We start from the raw sequence: 21,127 nt of genomic DNA, 5'->3' as shown, positions 1-21,127 counted from the left end.
TAGTCTCAGAATTAATGATAATTGGCTACCATATTAGTTATTCAGGAGTCACCTTTATAGACAAAGCTATAATATCTCTTAATCATTATAAAGAAAGTGAATACATGACCTCAAGAGATAATTAAGAATTGATAGTTTACCTGTGCATCAGCAAGCATCATGAACCAAGTTAAAAGATCAGGAACAGAGTGTTGCAGTAAAATTGTTTATTCAGTCTTGTTTACTTGCTTGGTGCTTTAACCCCTCTGGTCTTTGTTACACCATTATCTTAGCCTAGATTGTGCTTGCTTGCTTCTCTTTTTATCCAATACTTGCACTTCTTGAAGGCCCAGATCAGGTATCATCTCTTCCATGAAGATTTTCTCTACAACATTTTCATTGAGCATATGTTACCGGAAGTTCCCATTCATCTGAAAATATCTTGTTTTCCCAATGAGTTTGCAAAATTTACCTGAATGTCTTAGTATTCATTGTATCTAGCATAGGAACATTGTCAATAACAAGTGCTCTTTAAACATTCTTTTTTATTGACGAAGTATAGGATAAGATTGAGGAGTCATAAAGATCTAGGACATTTGCAGAAACACTGGGACTAGCCTCATCAGCTTTTTGACAAATGTAAGAAAATCAGTCAGTCACATATGCTTTATACTTTTTATTTGATAAATTTCTATAGCAAATATGACAAAGGCTATAAAATGATTTCCTTTTGAAAAAATGAAAATGATTTAATTGTATAAAATGACTTTTATAATTCTTTCTATTTTAGGTAGGTAGGGATCCCTCAGTTCACATATGGGATACAGAGACCGTTAAACCCTTGTCTATATTAAAGGGCTGCCACCAATGTGGTGTGTGTGCTGTTGATTTCTCAGGTAAGACTGTCTCCTGTCTCAGTAAGAATGATCAAAATGCAGAGGCAATACATAGCATTTTAATCTTAATCGGTGTTGCCTCAATTTGTTTAGCTGTGACCTTCACAATTGTTACCAAATGTATATGCTCTTGTCCTATTCAATCACGGCAATGGAAGTGTGGGTTTTCTGGCTATTTTATAATTTAACAAGTGTCGTTTTTAATACCCTTTAATGTTTCTGTTAAAATGTCCATGTGGCCTCAAACGGCAGTAATATGTAGGACATACTGTTGAATCGTATGCTTGAAACTTACTTGATTTGATAAATGTCACCCCAACAATTTTTAATTTAAAAAAATGTCTACATAATACCTAAGACTTTTTCAATTATTATTACTGGTATGCATCTCCCACTTTGGACAAACCCTGATCTCAGTGTCTTATAACCGCAGAGTAAACTTTGATCATATTTAAGATGAAAGCTAAGAAGGAAAGAGGCAAGACCTGCAATATTTGTTTTATAATATTTGTTCTATGAAGTGACAATTCTAAGCTGGCTTGTCAAAATAATTTCAGCTATAATTATAATTCTTCCTATTTTAGGTAGGTTAGCTCTTTGCTGTACATTTAAAAGTTAAGCAATTATAGATCTACAATGAAAGCTAGGGAGTGGATATTAATAGAGGATTTTATATAAAGAAACTGAATTTCTACTTTCTGCTGCTCTGAATTGATAGTGAATTATTCACAGTAGAGTTTTGGGTGAAATGTATATACATATTCAGAGATCTTGCTAAAAGTCAAGAAACAAAATGAGTAGCAAAATAAGGGCGTTAACAAGAAACAATAGTAGTGCTAATGAACTAATTGAGATTTGCAGAGAGCATGGCAGAGTGGCAAACGTTTTATTGTAGTTTGAGCCTTTCAGCTTATACACACACGCACACTTGTCAGCATGAGTGACTTAGCTCAGTTGTTTGTCTAACATATTCATTACTCGCTGCTTGATAATAGTAACTAAAATAATTAGCCTTTCCTAAAAATAGTCATATTAATGGCAATAAGTAGTTGTAACCTACATCTTTTTTATTTGGTTAACTTTTCATAATCATTATGAGTTCTTATGGTGAATTTGAATGAAGTAAATATTTTCTTCCTTCTTAATTGATTTTTCTTTTCCTTCTTATTTTCTGATTTCCTTTTTCCACTTTTTTAATCTTTCTTCTTTCTCCCATCCCAACCTGGTGGATAAGATAAATTAGGCCAGAGAAAATGTCAGCAGATATGGTCAGATGCATTAAGAAGCAATTCTCCACCCCTTATAAATTCTGGTTCTTTTGTATAGCTGTATGCATACCTGACGTTTAATGTTATTTTATAAAATTTTAAATGTGGTTTAAGAATATGTACTTATGGTTTTTGTCTTCCAAATGTCAATGGTCAGTATGTCTCTCTGGTTAATTTTCCTAGCGGATGGCAAACGTTTGGCTTCGGTTGGAATAGATGACAGCCACACTGTTGTGCTGTGGGACTGGAGGAAAGGAGAGAAACTCTCAATAGCAAGGTAGAGAAAAAACTTGATATCTCATTGGCAGAATACTGAGATTACTTTAGACTTCAAAGAAAATTAAACCAATTTTGAAATCAAGCAAACATAACCTATTGCTGCCATCTTTATCACCATTGAATAAGTAGTATAATCATGGTAAAACGACAAATAATTTCAGAATTCATTTATAGTTTTATCCCTTGTGAGCTCACTTTTTAATGTAGCTGTAATATGACATTGGAAAAAGCTGTTGTCTAAAACTTCCATTTACAGGTAGAGTGAATTCCGTATGATAAGCTATTATATAGTCATTGGAAAGCCTGATAAAATGCTCATTATATATATGAGTAAAAGAAAATACATACACACATACATCATAAAGAAGCTATATATCTTTATTTTTTCTGTTATGCTTTTTATTTTCTAAATTTTCTACAATGAGCGTGTATTATTTTTATGATAAAAATATTAATTTCTTTAAAGGAGGAAATAGTGAAATGTCAGAAACTATTTTTTTGACTTTCTATTTCTTAAAGTGAGACATTAAAACACTCAAAAATATAAATTATATTTTTAGCATGTGTAGACAATGTCTATATAAGAGAGTTTAAAAGAAACTTTACATTTGGAAAGGCTATATTAAACTATAATAAAGTATTATAAAAATTTTTCTTTAACTCATTCATGCTACAAGTAGCATTCCCTACGCATAGATCTATCATAGGTGCCATCCAAAAGAAGTTCAGTTCTCAGCTGTTCCTATCTTTTAAGATTCTATTGAGAAGAGTTACTAGTAAAATAATGACAAAAATAACAAATGTACAAATGCATGTTTACATGGCACAAACGTGAGACAAGCAGGCCAAGCATTCAGTAATGAGGTAATCAGGATAGGGTATGGATTAGGCAAAAGATTATTACAGGAGAGTTTCATAATTAAAACATTCTGGTATTTATTTCAGAGGAAGTAAAGAGAAAATTTTTGTTGTAAAAATGAACCCCTACGTGCCTGATAAATTAATTACAGCTGGGATTAAACACATGAAATTTTGGCGCCGAGCAGGTGAGTGCTTTTTATTTCTTTGAAATTTAAGAAATGATTACTTTTAAACGTGATTTAACTAGGCGCAATATGGTAGCCTAGATTGGATCCTGGAACAGAAAAAAGACATTAGTGGTAAAACAGGTGAAATCTGAATGAGGTCTGGAGTTCAGTTAATAGTAATATCTCAGACATGTTGGTTTCTTAGTTTTGATTCGTCGTGGAAACGTAAGATGTTAACTTTAGGGGAAACTGGGTGAGGAGTGCTGTATGTGAGATCGCTCTGTTTGTTACCTTTGCGCTTTTATGAAATTCTGAAATTACTCAAAAGTTAATTTTTAAAAAGGTGATTCACTGTTATTTGGTACATTTTAAACATATTTGTAATTTTCACTCCTATCCATTTAAACAAAACTTGAAATTTGATATCTTAGTCACTTGGAATTGCAATTACCAAGCAAGTAATGCTTATTATCTCTGCCTTGAAAAAAAAAAAAACTAAATTTGTTTTAAAAATTTTTAAAAATGAAATTTGTTTTGAAATAAGAGACTTTAAGGCTATTTACTTAAAAAAGTAAATAGCCTTAAAATGAAAATATTTGCAATCGAATAATTTTTTTCCCCCTTAAGTTTGATTAGACATATAGTAGACCTGAAACTGAACCATAAAACGATAAAGGTTAAGAGTTTGGTGTGCATTTCATCCTTCCTCACTTTTGGGGTTCTGATTCTCAGAGTTTACTAGTCAAGTGGGAAGTAAGTAACCACTTTGTCTGAGTAACTGCTGTCCGACCCTCTAAATACACAGCTTTATGTAAACTAAGTTAAAGATGACTTAGGTCTGAGGCTAACAGGTAGCTTCTTACCTTCTATTCCAGATGTCAGCTTTGAGAATTCCAAGTTGTTAGTGTCTCCTTTAAGGACCGTGGCTGCTGGGAGAAGGGAGCCACTAAAAGTTTTTTGAGTGCAGTGATGACGAGACCTTGCTCAATAGGAACACATGCTGTGTGTATCAGAAAACCCAACCAATGATTATCTAAACCAGGGGTGGAAAACTCTGTAAATTGCAAGATAGTAAATATTTTAGATTTTCCAGGCCCAGGAACAAAATCAAGACTATTTTGTAGGTGCTTACACAACAGGAGGGAAAACTCCTGCCCTGCCTTACCCAGTTTGCCCCCAGCCACTAGCTGTAGACATTATCTCCCAGATCAGCCTGCTGTGATGAAGAGGCCTGGCAGGTTGGAGTAGGGGACCCGTGCCCAACCTCACTGTGCCGCAGTGACACATGGATCCTAGCACATCCTTCTCCTGGAGAGCCTTAACCTTCGCAGCTCTGGCAGCGGGCAAGAGGCAAGACAGCTCCTGCAGTGCGATTCCATTCTTAGGAGCCCAGCAGTTGCCATTAGCAAAGTCCTCCACTTGTAGATGGTGACCAGCTCAGGCCCTGGGCTGCTGCTAGTTGGCAGCCAAAAGTCAGAGAGGTCGGCTCTGGGAGCAGAGAAGGAGATGGGCAGCTGCTCCAGTGGGCGCCATGCAAAAACAGGTGGCGACAGGATTTGGCGCACAGTCCACGGTCCACCGACCCTGCTCTGGACGTGTGGTCTGTGCTCTAGTAAAGGCTGGTGCCGCCACATGTGCCCTGGATCCCTTCTGTCACTGGCTCAGGGACATCGCTCCAGCTCTTCTTCCCTTTTCCTCCTGCATCATCAGCCTTCCCGCTCTCCTGACTCCCTTTAGCGTACAAGTGCCCTGTTACTTCCCCATCTTAACCCATTTCCCATTTTAAAAAAAAAAGTGCAGCTCACTGCCAGTGTTAATTTGACACAAACACACTCTTTGCGGCTGAAGCAAATCTGGCTAGTTTTCAATGTGAAAACAAAATATAAAAGCTGTTTTTGGAGTTATTTCTAAGCAGCACTTGTTGCTAATCCTAATGTAACAGAAATGCATATTATGACCAGTATTTAATAATTTTTTTTCATGTAAATTTCAAAGCACAGAACATCACAAAGCGGAACATCACATTCCGCCTGATGCTACATTTTCCAGGATTTGACATTTTCAGTGATCGAGAATTACTATATTTTATAAATGGAAATGCCACTACTATATTAAAAACAGAATGCTATAAATAGAATGACGTCTGTCATCTGTTTCCCAAGACTATCGATATATACTAGAGCGATGAGAAAATAATAAAAGTGAGATGTTTCGTGGCAAGCCTTGGGGGCGAGGTTAGGACTGTGATCCGTGAGTTATCTCGGGGTAAACGCTGCAGCTGCACATGCTGCCTGCGAGTATTCTCGGGGCAAAAAGGAAATGGGTTAAATAAATAAAACTAAACAAAAACTTTTCCACTCTACCCTCTAGTTGCTAATCAATTTCTCTTCTTACCTACATACTAAAACACCTTCAAACAGTTGTTCAGACTTTTTATTGGCAATTAATATTCTCCTTTCTCTTTGAGAGATGTCAGTCTGGTTTTGTTGTCCTTCACCACTCTACCAGCTGCCCTTCCACGTTCACTAACCGGCTGCTATGTTAAGACAATCTTCCAAATACATTCGGAGTAGGACCACTTTTCATTACCTTCCATGCTCCCACCTTTACCATTTGCCCAGGTGATCGAAATCACCATTCGACTCTTTTTCATCCTTGCTGCTCTTCGATTTTCTCTCAACCCAGAAATCAGAATGAACCCGTGAATAAATGAAGCGCCGGATCTTGTCATTCCACAGCCACGTTTTCCATCTGATGTAGAGTAAAAGTTAGATTCTAACAGTGGCCTGTGATGCTGCCCGTGACCTCTCTGACCCCACCTCCCACTGCCACCTCCCTTACTGTCTTCGCTACTCCATCCTGGCCTCTCTGGCTGTTCCTTAAAGATCCCTGCTGACCCCTCTGCCTTGAACACTTTTCTCACATGATTTGCTTCCACTACCACCCTCTCGATGAGGCCTTTCTTAACCATCCTCCTCAAAATGGACCCCTCCCATTTCTTATCTCCTGTTTACGATTACATTTTCTCCATAGCACCCATCAGCATCAAACGTACTGTACATTTTACTTATTTACCACATTTATCAACTGTCTCACCAGGAAGTTCCATGAAATCATGGAATTTTGTTGTCTGTTTTGATCATAGCTCTACCCCTAGTACAGTGGCTGTTACATATATTTATTGAATAAATGAATCATGAGTTCAGTTGGAAAAATGGGCAAAAGATATCAATTGGAAATGGTCAGTAATAATAGGTAAAGATGGTAAAGCTTATTAATAATCAGAGAAATGCAAATTAAAACTACAGTAAAATTCAGTTGATAGTTCAACCCCTCAATCTGACAATCCTAAATGTTCCTGAAAGGTGGATAATGACAGGAACTCCTACTGTTAATGGGATAGTAAGTTGATGTGTCAGCTTTGGAGAACAATTTGGCAACAGATGACATCTCTTGTCTATATGCTGTTCCTTTTGTACAACCCACGGCCACTCCTAGAGAATCTCTTGCACTTGTATAGAAGAGTGTTCTCAATGGCAAAAACTTGGAAGTAAATGCCTATTAGTAGGAAAATGGACAGACCGTGTTATGTTTGCATAGTGGAATGTTGTATAGTTGTGAAAATGAGTTTTCTAGAGGTACAAATCAACATGTATAAAACTCCACAACAAATTGTTAGTGAAAACAAGTTGCAAAAGAATATACATACAGAATGGTATTTATAGAAAAATTTAAAACATTAAAAATAATATGACATAGTGCCTAACGATTCATAAAAATAAGTAGGAAAATATGTGTAAAGGAATGCGTGAGCATAATCGACATTACATTCAGAATAGTAGGGGGCGAAGAAGGAAGATGAGACTGGCAACACGTTTCAACCGTTTCAGCAATTTTATGTAAGTTACTAAGTGGATATATAGGTGGTTTCTGTATTGTTTTTATACTTTTTTGTATTAAATATGTCGTAATAAAAAATTTGAAAAACAATCAAAAGTGCCGAGGGCTCATTAACACACCGACCTAGTATTCGTTTTATTTATCTAAAAGCTATGACCTGAAAGCCACCGTAGGTATGGCTGCCCCAGCCAGACAAGGTGTTGCTCAAGTCACTGATTGAGAGGCCCATATTTTTCTTTGTAACTAACTCTCATTGCTGTTACACGTCTTTCTATTTAAACAGTAACAACCATAGAAAAGAAAATGCACTGCTTTGTAATTTTATACATTTTGAAAGTGATACTTTCGTAATTTTTTTTTTTTATGAACCAGGGGGAGGACTGATTGGAAGAAAAGGCTACATAGGCACACTGGGGAAAACTGACACGATGATGTGCGCGGTGTATGGATGGACTGAAGAGATGGCTTTCTCTGGAACATCCACAGGAGACGTGTGCATCTGGAGAGACATCTTTCTTGTAAAAACAGTTAAAGCACATGATGGGCCAGTCTTCAGTATGCATTCATTGGAAAAGGTAAATAACCTAAAGATATTTTAAGTTAAACCTAATTAGATCATGGAGTGTAGAGCATTTTCACAAGTAAAGGAACATTGCCTTTCAATTTAGCTGTGCCACCCCCTAATAATCTGTGAGCTGGTCTTTCTGACTTTGTTTTAATCCTCTTTTCAAACTCCTGAACACAGAGTAAAATAGGTCTGCTGTTTAAAAAAAAAAAAAAAATTTTACTATCTGTAATAACTTACTATGTGTCAAAACTTGTTTAAGTGCTTAATATATTATCATTATATCCTGCAAGGTAGCTACTGTTATATCCTTTTTTTTAAAAGGATGAGATTTTGAAGCCTCAGGAGAATGTATGTAAACTTGCCGAAAGCAGCAGAGAGCTACCTTATGGTTTCAGATAACAGAAAGTGTTCTTAAAGTTCCATCCTAGAGGTAGAATGTTTAGTGTCACTGTAATATTTTTGCAGATTCCATTTGGAGTGTAAAAAAATGTAAAGGGCTCATGCTAGTTTCCGTTCATTACAAGATATAACTTTTGCTTATACATGTTCTTTCCTATAGAAGTGTTCAATATAAAGAAGGTTATTTTAAAAAATTATTTGGACCTTTATTAACTTGAACCTTTTACTTGTATAGGGATTCGTAACTGGAGGAAAAGATGGGGTGGTAGCTCTTTGGGATGATTCCTTTGAAAGATGTCTCAAGACCTATGCTATAAAGAGAGCTGCTTTGGCTCCAGGATCTAAAGGTGATTTAAGACTTAATTCACTTTGTAAGAAAAAAAATGAATGGCTCATTAACACACATGGTCACTAAGGTGGAACAGATGGAATATATTTTTCCTTCTTTACTAGACAAGCATCACACTTAACTGAATGCCAGAATCATTGCTGTCCTTTCAAAATCTGTTTTCTGTGAAACGCGTGGTAAAATATTAACCAAGAACAATATCATTAATGTTAATTTTTAACATTTTTAACTTTCCAAAGAAAATTGCCATGTGAGCATCGCATTTACCACCAATCAGGAAGTCAGTTTTCAAACGTGGCGTTTTGTTTCACCTTGGTATTTTGTTGACCCTGCCTCACTAGTCTTGCAGGCCCTTATTTTCTATCGACTTTCTCTCAGCACATTAAGGCACCGCATCATACTCTGACCTCCAGGCCTTTCCCTATACTGTTACAGTCGTCTCTTATCCACAGTTTCATTTTCTGTGGTTTCAGTTACCTACAGTCAACCACAATCTGAAAATATTAAATGGAAATTTTTAGAAATAAAGAGTTCATGAGTTTTAAATTGTGTACTGTCCTGAGTAGCATGGTGAAAGCTCTTGTCATTCTGCTACGTCCTGCCTGGGATGGAAGCCATCTCTTTGTCCAGTGTCTCCACACTGTATATGCTGCCTGCCCATTAGTCACTTAGCAGCTGCCTCAGTTAGCAGATCGACTATTATAGCATCACAGTGTGTTCAAGTCACCCTTATTTTACTTAATAATGGTCCCAAAGTGTAAGAGCGGTGATGCTGGCAACTTAGAGATGCCAAAAAGAAGCCATAAAATGCTTCCTTGAAGTGAAAAGGTGAAAGTTCTCAAATTAATAAGGCATTTTGTGATCTCACATCATCACAAGAAGGGCGAATATAGTACAATAAATTTTGAGAGAGACCATAACTATAAACTTTTATTACAGTATAATTATTCTATTAGCTGTTGTTGCTAATCTCTTACTGTGCCTAACTCATAAATTAAACTTTATCATAAGTATGAATGTATAGAAAAAACAGTATATATAGGGTTTGGTACTGTCCGCGGTGTCAGCCATCGACTGCGGGCCTTGGAACACATCCCCTGCAATTAAACTTTATCATAAGTATGAATGTATAGGAAAAACAGTATATATATATAGGGTTTGGTACTGTCCGCAGTGTCAGCCATCGACTGGGGGCCTTGGAACACATCCCCTGCAGAAGTGGGGGATGGGTAGTGTACTTTCCCCTTGAACTTGCTCTTTCTTTTCCCTCTTGCCCCCTCCAATTACCTGACCATATATTTATTTTTTTCAAATCTCAAACATTATTTCTTCTAGGATGGTTCCTTCCACTTATATTCTCCTTTTTAAAAAAGGGTAATTTCTCTTACTTTATGCTCCTTTTCCAGTATGCTTCTCATACATGGTCTCTTTCTCATTACATACTCTGCGAGGGCAGGAGCTGGCTCTGTCATGTTCACCAGTGTATTTCCGAAGCCTGCCTAGGACGCAGTAGACATAAGTGAATTAATATTAAATTGAGTTTTTATTAACCAGAATATTGTACATGCTCTTAAAGGGTCAGAAGGTAGATGAGGAGGTACAAATAGAAGAGGAAAAGAAGCAGTTGTCAGAATGGTACTAGAGGATCTGGGATAATATAGAATCATAAAATGGTAGGATATCGGTGGTAATTACTTTTTGAGATTAGTAAATTGGAGAAAACTCAGTGGTTTTATTAGAATATTTAAAATAAAGGAAAAAGCAACCTTGTAATGTGATTTTCATTGTCGAAATAGCATCACTGGCATTATGTATATATATACATCCTTCTATTATAGTAACTTCATACCTAGAAGAACATCTCCATTTAACATTTCAGGTCTTCTCTTGGAAGATAACCCATCTATACGTGCCATATCATTAGGACATGGTCATATTTTAGTTGGCACAAAGAATGGTGAAATACTAGAAGTGGATAAAAATGGCCCAATAACACTTCTGGTCCAGGTAATTTCAAATATTAATATGCTTTTTTTCCTTTGTGTATAATTGATTCAACATAAGAGCCTAAAGTTGATAGTGGTGTAAAATAATGTTAAATTAATTAGGAAAATACTAGTTAATGTTACTATGTACCAAAAAAATTTACTTTTAATTATAGCTAAATGAGTAGCTATCAGTAAACAAATGTGCATGTTATCATGTGGAATAATTACCAATATCTTAATTCTTGCTAAACAAGCAAATGGAAAGAAAAATCCCTTGTAATTAATTTAACTTGGTCCATTTATTTTCTATTTAATTTTATTTCTTCGAAGTATATTTGTTGAACGTAAGGCAGTTGTTTTCTGTGAAACTCAGTTCATTCTTTGTCAGGTTTCTGACTTAGGAAAATAATAAATGGATGTATGCTAAAATTTTATTGCTAAAAACATCAGTGAAAATGTTAATAAAACAAAAATCCAGAAATATAAAAAATTGTATAGCAGAAATAGAAAAGAAACAGCATAATTAGCTATTACTTCATATTTCCAATAAAATGCTATATAAATTTTTTACATGTAAATTTCCTATATGTATTATGTTTTTCTTAAAAATACGGAGGGAAATAAATCAAGAGTGTAAAACATAGCAAATGAGGTAGGATCTACCCTAATGAAAAATTGTCCTCGTGCAACTCTGTATAGTAACCCCAATATTGAGATTGCCGTTTGCCCTGAAAGAGAATTATATTCTTTCTTAATACAGACTTATTTCTTCTCCATCCCCCACTTCACTACTGTTAAGATACGAAGAGCACACATAGACGAGAACGTTGCACATACTTTAATGTTAATATAATATCCCAGTGCACCAAGGAGATTTAAGGAAATAAACTTTTATGTCTTGCTCTTTAATTTCGGTCTCATAATATTCCACTGAAGTAAAAAGATGATGGAGTCATGGTGTTTATGATCCCTTGGAAAATGTTAAGCTAAGTACACTTTTACAGGTGAATCCAGAGATGAAACTATTCAAATACAAAACTTCATAATTGTAAGATTTTTAGAAGTCATAAATGACATCCTAATATTTTCGTATTTATTATAGAGTTTAAGATTTTAAATCTACTGTCTCTTAAACATCAAAAAAAGATAAGGGTACCAGTTCTCACTATTATTATCCAACACTGTGTTGAGGTCTTAGCCAATTTATTAACACAAAACAATAAGAGCTGTAAGTGTTAGAAGCCAACAGACAATACTGTCGGTATTTGCAGATATCATATACGTTGAATCTTATACGTTGAATATTCAAGAGAATAAACTGAGAATTTATTAGCACTAATTAGGAGTCCTATGAAGTGAATAGATGCAAAATCAACATATAAAAATCAATAATATTTCTGTATATTAGCAATAATCAGTTAGAAAATATGAAACAAAAATGGTACTTTCAAAGAAAATTATATAATAAGCAGGAATAAATATAGATAAAAGTATGCAAGACCCGTGTTAAGAAGACTAGAACATTTACTGAGACATAACATAAATTATAAATTCAATATGATCGTAATCCAAATCCTAATGATATTTTTCACAAATTCTGGAAAGATTTTTAAAAATCATCTAAAAAGGAAAAAGTATCTTATAATAATCAAGAAAATTTTGAGAAACTTTTCATGCCAGAAGTAAAGATAATATAAAACTATAATAATTAAAAGTATATATACAACAGGCATTCATATATATATAAAAACCAAAAAAACCACGTACAGTAGTGTGTGTAGCAGCAGAATTCCGTGGGTCGCTTTGTAAAGTCTGTTAATATGGTCTTCTGAGCCACGATCGTGGGACCTCTCCGTTTAGTGTACCTTGCTTCAGAAACTTGGTGTGGGAGAGGGAGCCGTAGCTTCAGGTCTCACTGGGTTGCCACTGAGGCCCCAGTATTCTCAGTGGCACCGCGGCCAAGGTGGAGCCTCCCTTTCTGACTGAGGGTGGGCAGGAGAGGGCAGCTCCCACTTAGCAGCAGCTACCAGGGATTCAGCCTCAGCAGCAGGTAGCTGGGAGCGGAATTAGAAGTGCTGACCCCTGACCCCTTCTGAGAAGCTAGCCCTCCAACTAATAGCTGGGGGCGGAGGGGGAGACACCTGGCTTCTTGGTCCCATCAGTCTGGTGTGGAGTTTCCACAGCAGTGGGTTAGGAAGAGGGAGGGAAGGAGTGGATCTCGGTTCAGATGCTGCAGACTCTCACTGTTCTTAAAGAATTTAGATTTTCCTGAGTAAACGTTTCTTGACTTGTTTCTACTTGGAACCATTTCCAGAGACTTTAAATGGTTTTAAAATAATAATAATAATAATAATTTTCACCACTTTTACTGGTCAGCAGGTCTGTGGAGCTTCTTCCCCTGTCATGCAGGAAGTCCCCACTGTGTGGCCACTAACATTCCAGAGCAGCCAGTTTCTAGTCTCTCCACCCAGTGAACGTTTTAGGATTTTAAGATAATTTTAATAGTGGCTTGATTGTATTTAATTGTGGAGGTACATTGTTACAAAGGTGTTTTAAGGTATATTCCAAAGATAGAGAAAAGTTTTAATAAACTTACTCATTGTTCATTGTCCTGTCATTATCAGATACTATCACATGTTGTCTTGAGTTTTCTTCTGAATACACATGGCTTTAGGTTAAATTGATCTTAACTCTCTTTTTTCATAGGGACACATGGAAGGAGAGGTGTGGGGTTTGGCTACACATCCTTATCTGCCCATCTGCGCTACTGTGAGTGATGATAAAACCTTGAGAATCTGGGATCTCTCTCCTAGTCATTGTATGTTGGCTGTACGGAAGCTGAAAAAGGGTAAGAGGCTCTTGGACTTGGAGGTAGATTAAGTTGTTACTATTTTCTAACACTCACAAATGTCGAAAACAATAGTCAGTATATAAAGACTTTAAATATTTATTCTATGTCCACTTGCTCATGAAGCTATAGAAAGAAAATTAATTCTATCTCATCTTTGCTTTGTGGGACCTCCTGTGATCATGTCTGTCCCGAGCCAGTTTTCAGCATCATGTTGGAAGAATATAGGAAGAAAACAGAAGTTTCCTGTCCTTTGTGACTATGGATTATGTGTAATTCAGAATTGGAAACCAAGGAAGAAGGCCTTAACTAAAAACAGATAGCATAGTCGAGAGGAGGAGATTTTAGGATGAAGCAGAACTGAGCATATTTATAGGAGACAAATGAGGCCAACCTGTCAGGGTAGCGAGGTAGAGGGTTCATTCGTTGGAGCAAGGCTGTTACTGTTATCCCAGAGAAGGCGAGGATATACAGATAGCTTCAGATTTCCTAGTAAAGTGGGAGGAAATGTTATTTTATAGCACGAAGACGTTGTAGGAGCAGCTCTGTTGAAAAAGTTGTGAATTGTGACTGACGAAGAAATGTGATAGAATCGGCAGATGAAGGAAAGGATTGTCTAGCTGTAATGAGGACCAAGTTGAAGTTACATAACATGAATTTATAATTCAGTCATTTAATTTATTTTTTACTTGCTTCTACTAACTTAAAAGTTACAGAGTTTATTCTAGGGTTACTGTTAAATCTTTAACGTGTATACGTAACTGAAATCTGAAGTGAATCACAATCTCTAGAACACTTGAACTCTAGTCACCACCCCCCCTTTTTAAAGCTATTGGTGTCATCATTTTCATACTCTGGTGTTTTGTTTGTTGGTCGGTGAAAATTAGAATTACCAACTATTATTTTAGTGATTCTATAATCGAACTTTCAATGCAAGGGGTTAAATAAGATTCCAAAACCACAGTCACACTTCTGTGTACATGGAAAACCAAATATTCTTTTTTTCACAAGGCCATAGGAATTCCTGACCAGTCAAACTTGGGACATACTTAGTTTTAATCCCTGTCAGATTTTCTTTTCCTTTTTAAATGAGGTATAATAGACATATAACATTATATTCATTTTATGTACACGACATCGTGTTTTGATATTTGTATCTATTGCAAATCGATCACCACGATAAATCTAGTTAACTTCTGTCACCATACAGAGTTACAAATTTTTTTTCTTGTGCTGAGAACTTTTAAGATCTCTCTCAGTAATTTTAAAATATGGATTACAGTATTGTTAACTATAGTCACCATGCTATGCATGACGTCCCCGTGACTTGTTAATTTATAACTAGGAGTGTGTACCTTCTGACCCCCCTTCACCCATTTTGCCCACCCCCCACCTCTGGCAACCACCAGTCTGTTCTCTGTACCTATGAGCTTGGGGTTTTTTGTTTGTTTTAGATTTCACATATAAGTGAGAACATATGGTATTTGTCTTTCTCTGTCTCACTTCAGTCAGCATGATGCCCTCAAGGTCCATACGGCAAGATTTCATTCTTTTTATGGCTATTCGAGTAATATCTCATTGCGTGTGTGTCACATTTTCTTTATCCAGTCACCCCCCCCAGTGGACACTTAGATTGTTTCCTTATCTTGGCTGTATAAATGGTGTTGCAGTGAACCCAGGGGTGCATAATCTTTTTGAGTTAGTGTTTTCGTTTTCTTCAGGTAAACATCCAGGAGTTGGATTGCTGGATCATATAGTAGTTTTGTTTTGAATTTTTTAAGGATTTCCGGGTTTTTAATCTCCCTTCAATCGGACGTTATTGTTTTATGCAGTCAGTGCCTACTTAGGTTATCTCTGCTTGCACATTTCTTTGTTCACCTTTTATTCTTGTATCTCAGACTTTTGTACTTTTATCATTTTCTTTCTTCCTAAAACACAGTCTTCGAGTTTCTTTAATAAAGACTCGTTGGAAATGCCCTCAGCTGCTTTTTTCTGCACCATTGGCGTGCCAAGAACAGAGTGATGAGGGTGGTCTATTCTGATAGAAGTATTTTATCACTGACATTACAATTAAAAAGCAAACTTTTTTATTTAGTTTTATTATTATTGTTTTAAACTCAGGGTGAACCGCTACCACCACCCTACCCTTGGTACACTGCTGGTCTGAACATGGTTTGATTTTTGACTTTCATCATCGAATGCTAATGTAACTGCTTCTGGAGTTATCGGTTGAAAGTTATTATTCCTCTGGTTTCCACTGTCCTCGTTTGCTTTGTTTTACAGTTCTGTAGTTTAATAAAATCGTGCATGTGTGTGGTTTAACCTCTTCCGTTTAGGACTTGTTGTGCCTTCCTGAATCTGTAGAATCAGTGAGAGTGGTCAGGGGGTGAAGGAAAAGCTCGCCAGAGGGTGCAGGCTAGCACCCCATGGCAGGACCACTGCTTGGAGAAAAACTTAACCCGGGCCAAAGGCTGTTGAACCATGAGCTACCGCTGTGTGGGCAGAGCATCTTGCCGAAGGCTGCAAATCACAGCAGAACCATTAGAGCCATTACTCTGATGCTGGGGAAACTTGCTGGAGGACTCAGTGGGAGCTGACACTGTGGGGAGCACTGCCAGTCCCCATGCAAGCCAGTGCCCTGGTTCATTTTAACCAGAACAGTAACAACCCCTTCCTTTGCCTGTTGGTTCAGCTGGCAAAAGAGAAGTCTACGAAGCCCAAAGAATGGTAAATTTGGAACTGAGGCAATAAAATAATAGTAGCCCTATGTTTAATCAGCACTCCAGTGCATCTTTAGACACACATTTGGAGTTCAGTACAGCCACAGAACTAACCTTATGCTCACGTTCTACCAATAGTTTCTACCGAACGAGATGCAGCTACCGTTGGTACAGTGAGGAATTCTTACCTTCCTCTCAAAGAAAGAAGATATACCGTTCAAATAGTCATTGTAGTCATTGCTGATTAGATTAATTACTTTCAAATCCAGTCACAGTTTTACTGAATATTCTGTTACCTTAAGACTAAATTCTAAAGTTAAGCTTTGACAAACTTTTATAAAATATGAGGGAGATAAAGGAGAGAAAAGTAAATACGCACATAAGAAGCGTTCGTGTATCTGTAGTCTCTGTTTCTGTAACTGTTCTAGGTTGTGGTTGAGACCTGTGATTTCTCTCTTCCATGACCCATTCCATACTTGCTTTGCTCTCGGCCAGAACCTTAGTTGGTTGGAGCTACTTAATTGGCGGGATGACCCAAACCTTCATTAATGAATGATATGAAATCTCAATTTCTCTACCTGTTTTTTTTTTCTCGTTGCCATTGTTTTCCATTAATCTTTTACCACTGGCCGTTGATGGACGGAGGCATCCCAGTGACTCCCCTGGGTATCAGAGATAGTCCCCTGTTTCCTCACTGTGTACCAGTGACTAAGTTTCCACTTGGTCATCAGGATTGATCATTTTAACCAGAACGGTAACAACCCCTTCCTTTGCCTGTTGGTTCAGTGCCATAAGGTGCCAACTTGGCCAGGTGGCAGTCTCTTCCCACTCAATGGAAACACTGTGTCCCCTGGTGAGAGGATTCTCCTGCTCTTGGGAGCTAGGACCAAATCAGCAAAGCTTAGAGTTGCCAGGATGCAAACCAAAATCGTGCAAGTCAGCTATTAGATGAGAATAGTGAGAAGAGCCACTCTCACCTCCACCTCTTGATTTCCAGCCCCATGGATTCTGGCTGTGAGGCGGACATCACCATGTATAACAGTCTGTGATCAAAGCATATGCGACATCCTGGAAGACAAAAACCCCAGCCTTTAAGGGTGTTTCCCAAATGGTGCCATAAATTAGCCATCATATTGTTCTTTTAGCTGCTTTCTCTGAGTTCTGGGGGTATGTGATAAAACCAGTTAATTCCATGGGCATGAGCCTAATGCCGCACATCCTTTGCTGTGAAATGAGTTCCTTGATCAGAAGCATGGAATTTGGTGATGGTAGATAAGGCATCCTGTATGTCCATGGATGATGGTGCTAGCAGAAGTGTAGGGGCAGGGAAGGGAAATCCAGAACTTGTGTTTTTTCCAGTGAGGATAAATCTCTGCCCCCTCCATAATGGAAGTGGTCCAGTGTAATCCACATGCATCAGGTGTCTGGCTGGTCTCCCTGGAAATAGTGCCATATCAGAAGTTCTGTTGGCCTCTACTATTAGCAGATTAGACACTCAGCAGTAGTGGTAGCAAAATCAGCCTTAATAAGGAAAAGTCTGAACCCAAGCATAGACTACATTCTCGCCACCATAGACTTGCTGAGAATGCGCTAGCAGGCCAGGAACAGAGGCTGCCTGATATCCATAAAGCAAGTTATCCATCTGATTATTGAGAGCCTCCTCTGCAGAGGATCCCTCTGGAGGGCGTTCTCTAGGACACAAAAATCTTCACAGCCTATGCCCTTTCTGAGAGTTTCTTCCACACGTGTATTTTCCAGACTTCCTTGTCTCTCATCTTTCAATCTTGTTTCTTCCAATTCTTAAGTGTTCATCCAAACAGTGAAAAATTGCTATTAAATCTGTAGCTCTGTCTGGTCATTTCTCACTACAAACATGGAAAACCAAATGTGCTGCTGGAAGTGCTGGCCCCTGGAAAGTTTTACCTTCACTGCTGTTCTTCAGGGTCACCCCTCAGTGGGGCCATAATGCTTTCAGATGGGCGCCAGCATATTGTATAGAAACATCTGTATATCTGGCTTAGATTTTTTTCTTCTGTCAGCTGATCATAAGGAACACCTCTGAGGTCATAGGTATAGATTGGGAGACGAGGCATTGCAGAAGGAATTATTGTTGTAGGAGTCTGGGCTACCTGTTCATGCAAATTACTTGTAATGTCCAGATCTGTCCAAGCCTGGTCTTTTATACGTTTCCACTTGATAAATTGCTGTTGTGTGCACTCAACTTATAGTTAGCTTGGTCACATAACTTTCAGTTTGTGAGAGGGAACTCAAGACACATAGTCACCTGATACTCTTTAGCTAGACTCGTACTCTCTAACAAGATCTAGTAGCAAACTAGAAGCTGCTTCTCAAAAGGAAAATAGTTATCTGTAAAGGAAGGCGTGGATTTTCTCCCAAATCTGAGAGATCTGCAGGATGATTCTCCTTTGGTAGCTTTCCGAAGGATCTATCCCTATGTATCACAGACACTTTGAATGTTGTTGGATCTGCTGGATCATAAGGCCCAAGTAGAAAATCAGCTTGCCTTTTCTCGTTCTGGTCCCTGCTGCAAGCTGGAAGCCGGAAGCTGGAAGCCTTTTAAGTCACTGGGATGCTGGGTAGAAGCAGCTCATTCAGATGCGGTATATGTTGCTTTCACAAAGGCCTACCAAGCGTCTCCTGCTTTTGTTTGTGGTAGGTGATGGATGGAAGGTGCAGCAACTTGTCTTTCACCTTGGAGGGCATATCTTGACATACTCCAGATCATTAGATTCCCCAGAACATCACTGAGGTGGCAGGTCCTTGAATTATTGTGAAGATTATCTGCCACTCTCTTGATTCACTTATGTCTTACTAAGACATCTAAAGTACTTGTTGCTTCCTGCTCCCCAGATCCATTCGACATATTGTCATCAATGTAGTGGACCATTGGGATGTTTTGTGGAATATCAAGACGATCAGGATCTCTGTGGACTATATTATGGCAAAGAACAGGAGAGTTGAAATAGCCCTGAGGCAAGGCTTTGAACGTGTACACAGATGCAAGCCAGGTAAAAGCAAACTGCTTCTGGTGGTCCTTATGAGTCGGTTTGGAGAAAAAAGGGTTAACCAGGGCAATAGCTGCATGCAGAATGCTAGGGGCTGTGTTAATTTGTTTTAGTCAAGATCTGGAAGAGTAGTTTCAGTTAGACTCATGACTCGATTAAATGTGTTATTCATAGTTATTATCTAAAATCCATCTGATTTCAGCACCGACCAGACAGACAAGTTTTAACGATGATGTGATAGGTATTCTCATTCCTGTGTATTTCAAGTCATTGGTATTGTTACTCATTTTTGCAATTCTCAAGCTTGCAGTTTTGCTTCTGGTTTATTGTCGTGGTAGAGAGGATCCAGGGTGTTCACTTAGTTCTTTCTCTCATAATAACCCTTATCCCGTGGATCAAAAAGCCAGTATAGAGAATTCTACCAGTTGCCAATTTTATCTGTTCAAATTCAGGAATTGGGTGGGGTACACACATACCCGAGTCCACCATGATTCAAATCTGGGCTAAAATTTCATCTTGCACACGGTCACCATAAGGCCTCACTTGAACGGCGTACAACAATATTCTGTGTCTCAAGAATTAGTGTCAATTCAGAGTCCATGTCTAGTGATACTTGAAAGTCTGGATATTCCTCTTCTCAGTCATTCTAGTAAGTGCTCGCGGATCCTTGGAGGATAATTTACATTATACACTTATGGCAATGCTTCAGGGTTCTTCTTCAGTGGGACCTCGTCTTCCCTTAATGAAGGGGCTTTGAGTATATGTATAGGCTTAGGTCTAAAAACTGGTTGAGAATCTGTGACTGTCTACTGCGGTGGTTAGATTTTTTAGCCACCTGGTGTGGAGTTTTTCTGTTGTGTAGATCAGACACTAGTCTAGTAGCCTGCTCATCTATTTCATTCCTGGAGATACCATGACTGAGTAGCCCTGCCTCCACCCCGCCTCTCCACCCCCTCGGAAATCCCCACAGGCCAAAACATTCAATTATCTGTGCATCCCTGCTGCCCTTCTGGGGAAAAAGAATCTACCTCACTTTTGGTGGTTAACCGATACCTCTTGGCCTCTGCTTCTTTATGATGATCCCTGTTGTCTGAGGGAGCCCATATTAATGGCGGCATCTCCCGTTCCTGACCCTACATAGGACAGTAACAGAGCTTTTCCAGGATGCAGATGCTGCCCTTAATGGATTTCTCAGTGCCTTCATGAAAGGACTAGTTTCTAGACTTTTTAGGGGATGTAGATGGCGGGTGGGTATGCCGGTTATGTATGAAAAACCTACTTTAACATTCTTAGCTCCCTAAGCTTTTGGAGTCCTCTACATCAGGTGTTAGCCTGTGGATTTAATCCAGCCCACCTCCTGATTTCATAAATAAGGTTTTATTAGAGCACAGTCACGCCCGTTCATTTATGTAGTGTCTCAGTCCACCTTTGAATCACAACAGCAGAGTTGGGTAGCTGTGGCTGAGACCATATGGTTCACAAAGCTGAAAATCTTTACCGTCTGGTCTTTGAAGCAGAAGTTCGCCAACCTCTCCCCTAGAACATGCTAGATTTGAGCCAGGTTGGGGACTAGTGACAGCAGAGGATTGGTGTGAATGGTTTTTAAGAAGATTGAGCATCCTTTTGACAGGGCATCTGCCCCAGAATGCCAGTCTTCTCAGAAACAGGAGAACAAGCCTCTTTGCACTGGCCAGTGAGACTCAGAATAACACAGAAAGTCAAGATTCTCAGTTGTGTCTGAGTCTAACCAAAGTTCGCATTCCAAGTTTCAAAGTTCCCTTCCTTCCCTGTCAATTCCCTGACATTCAGATAAGAAGCTCGGGGAGTCTGTAAATTCAATTGACTCTGTAAATTTGTAACTGACACCATTTTGTGTAAT

The 21,127-nt window shown here is 38.2% G+C and overlaps 1 protein-coding gene across 2 annotated transcripts in view; it reads left to right on the top strand.

Moving 5' to 3' along the window:
• EML5 (echinoderm microtubule associated protein like 5) overlaps nucleotides 1–21,127 on the top strand; it is a 123,774-nt gene that overhangs the window by 60,459 nt on the left and 42,188 nt on the right. For both annotated transcript variants that reach the window (XM_006925514.3, XM_006925515.3), the window contains exons 15-21: nucleotides 770–875; nucleotides 2,327–2,420; nucleotides 3,368–3,468; nucleotides 7,723–7,925; nucleotides 8,553–8,664; nucleotides 10,546–10,673; nucleotides 13,361–13,502. In XM_006925514.3, coding sequence (XP_006925576.1) covers nucleotides 770–875; nucleotides 2,327–2,420; nucleotides 3,368–3,468; nucleotides 7,723–7,925; nucleotides 8,553–8,664; nucleotides 10,546–10,673; nucleotides 13,361–13,502 — 886 coding nt within the window. The remainder of the gene's footprint in view (nucleotides 1–769; nucleotides 876–2,326; nucleotides 2,421–3,367; nucleotides 3,469–7,722; nucleotides 7,926–8,552; nucleotides 8,665–10,545; nucleotides 10,674–13,360; nucleotides 13,503–21,127) is intronic.

The sequence above is a fragment of the Pteropus alecto genome, unplaced genomic scaffold, assembly GCF_000325575.1.
Source record: "Pteropus alecto unplaced genomic scaffold, ASM32557v1 scaffold8, whole genome shotgun sequence".
NCBI classification, from domain to species: domain Eukaryota; kingdom Metazoa; phylum Chordata; class Mammalia; order Chiroptera; family Pteropodidae; genus Pteropus; species Pteropus alecto.
Note: the sequence above shows the minus strand (reverse complement) of the source record. Positions and strands in the feature narration are given on the sequence as shown.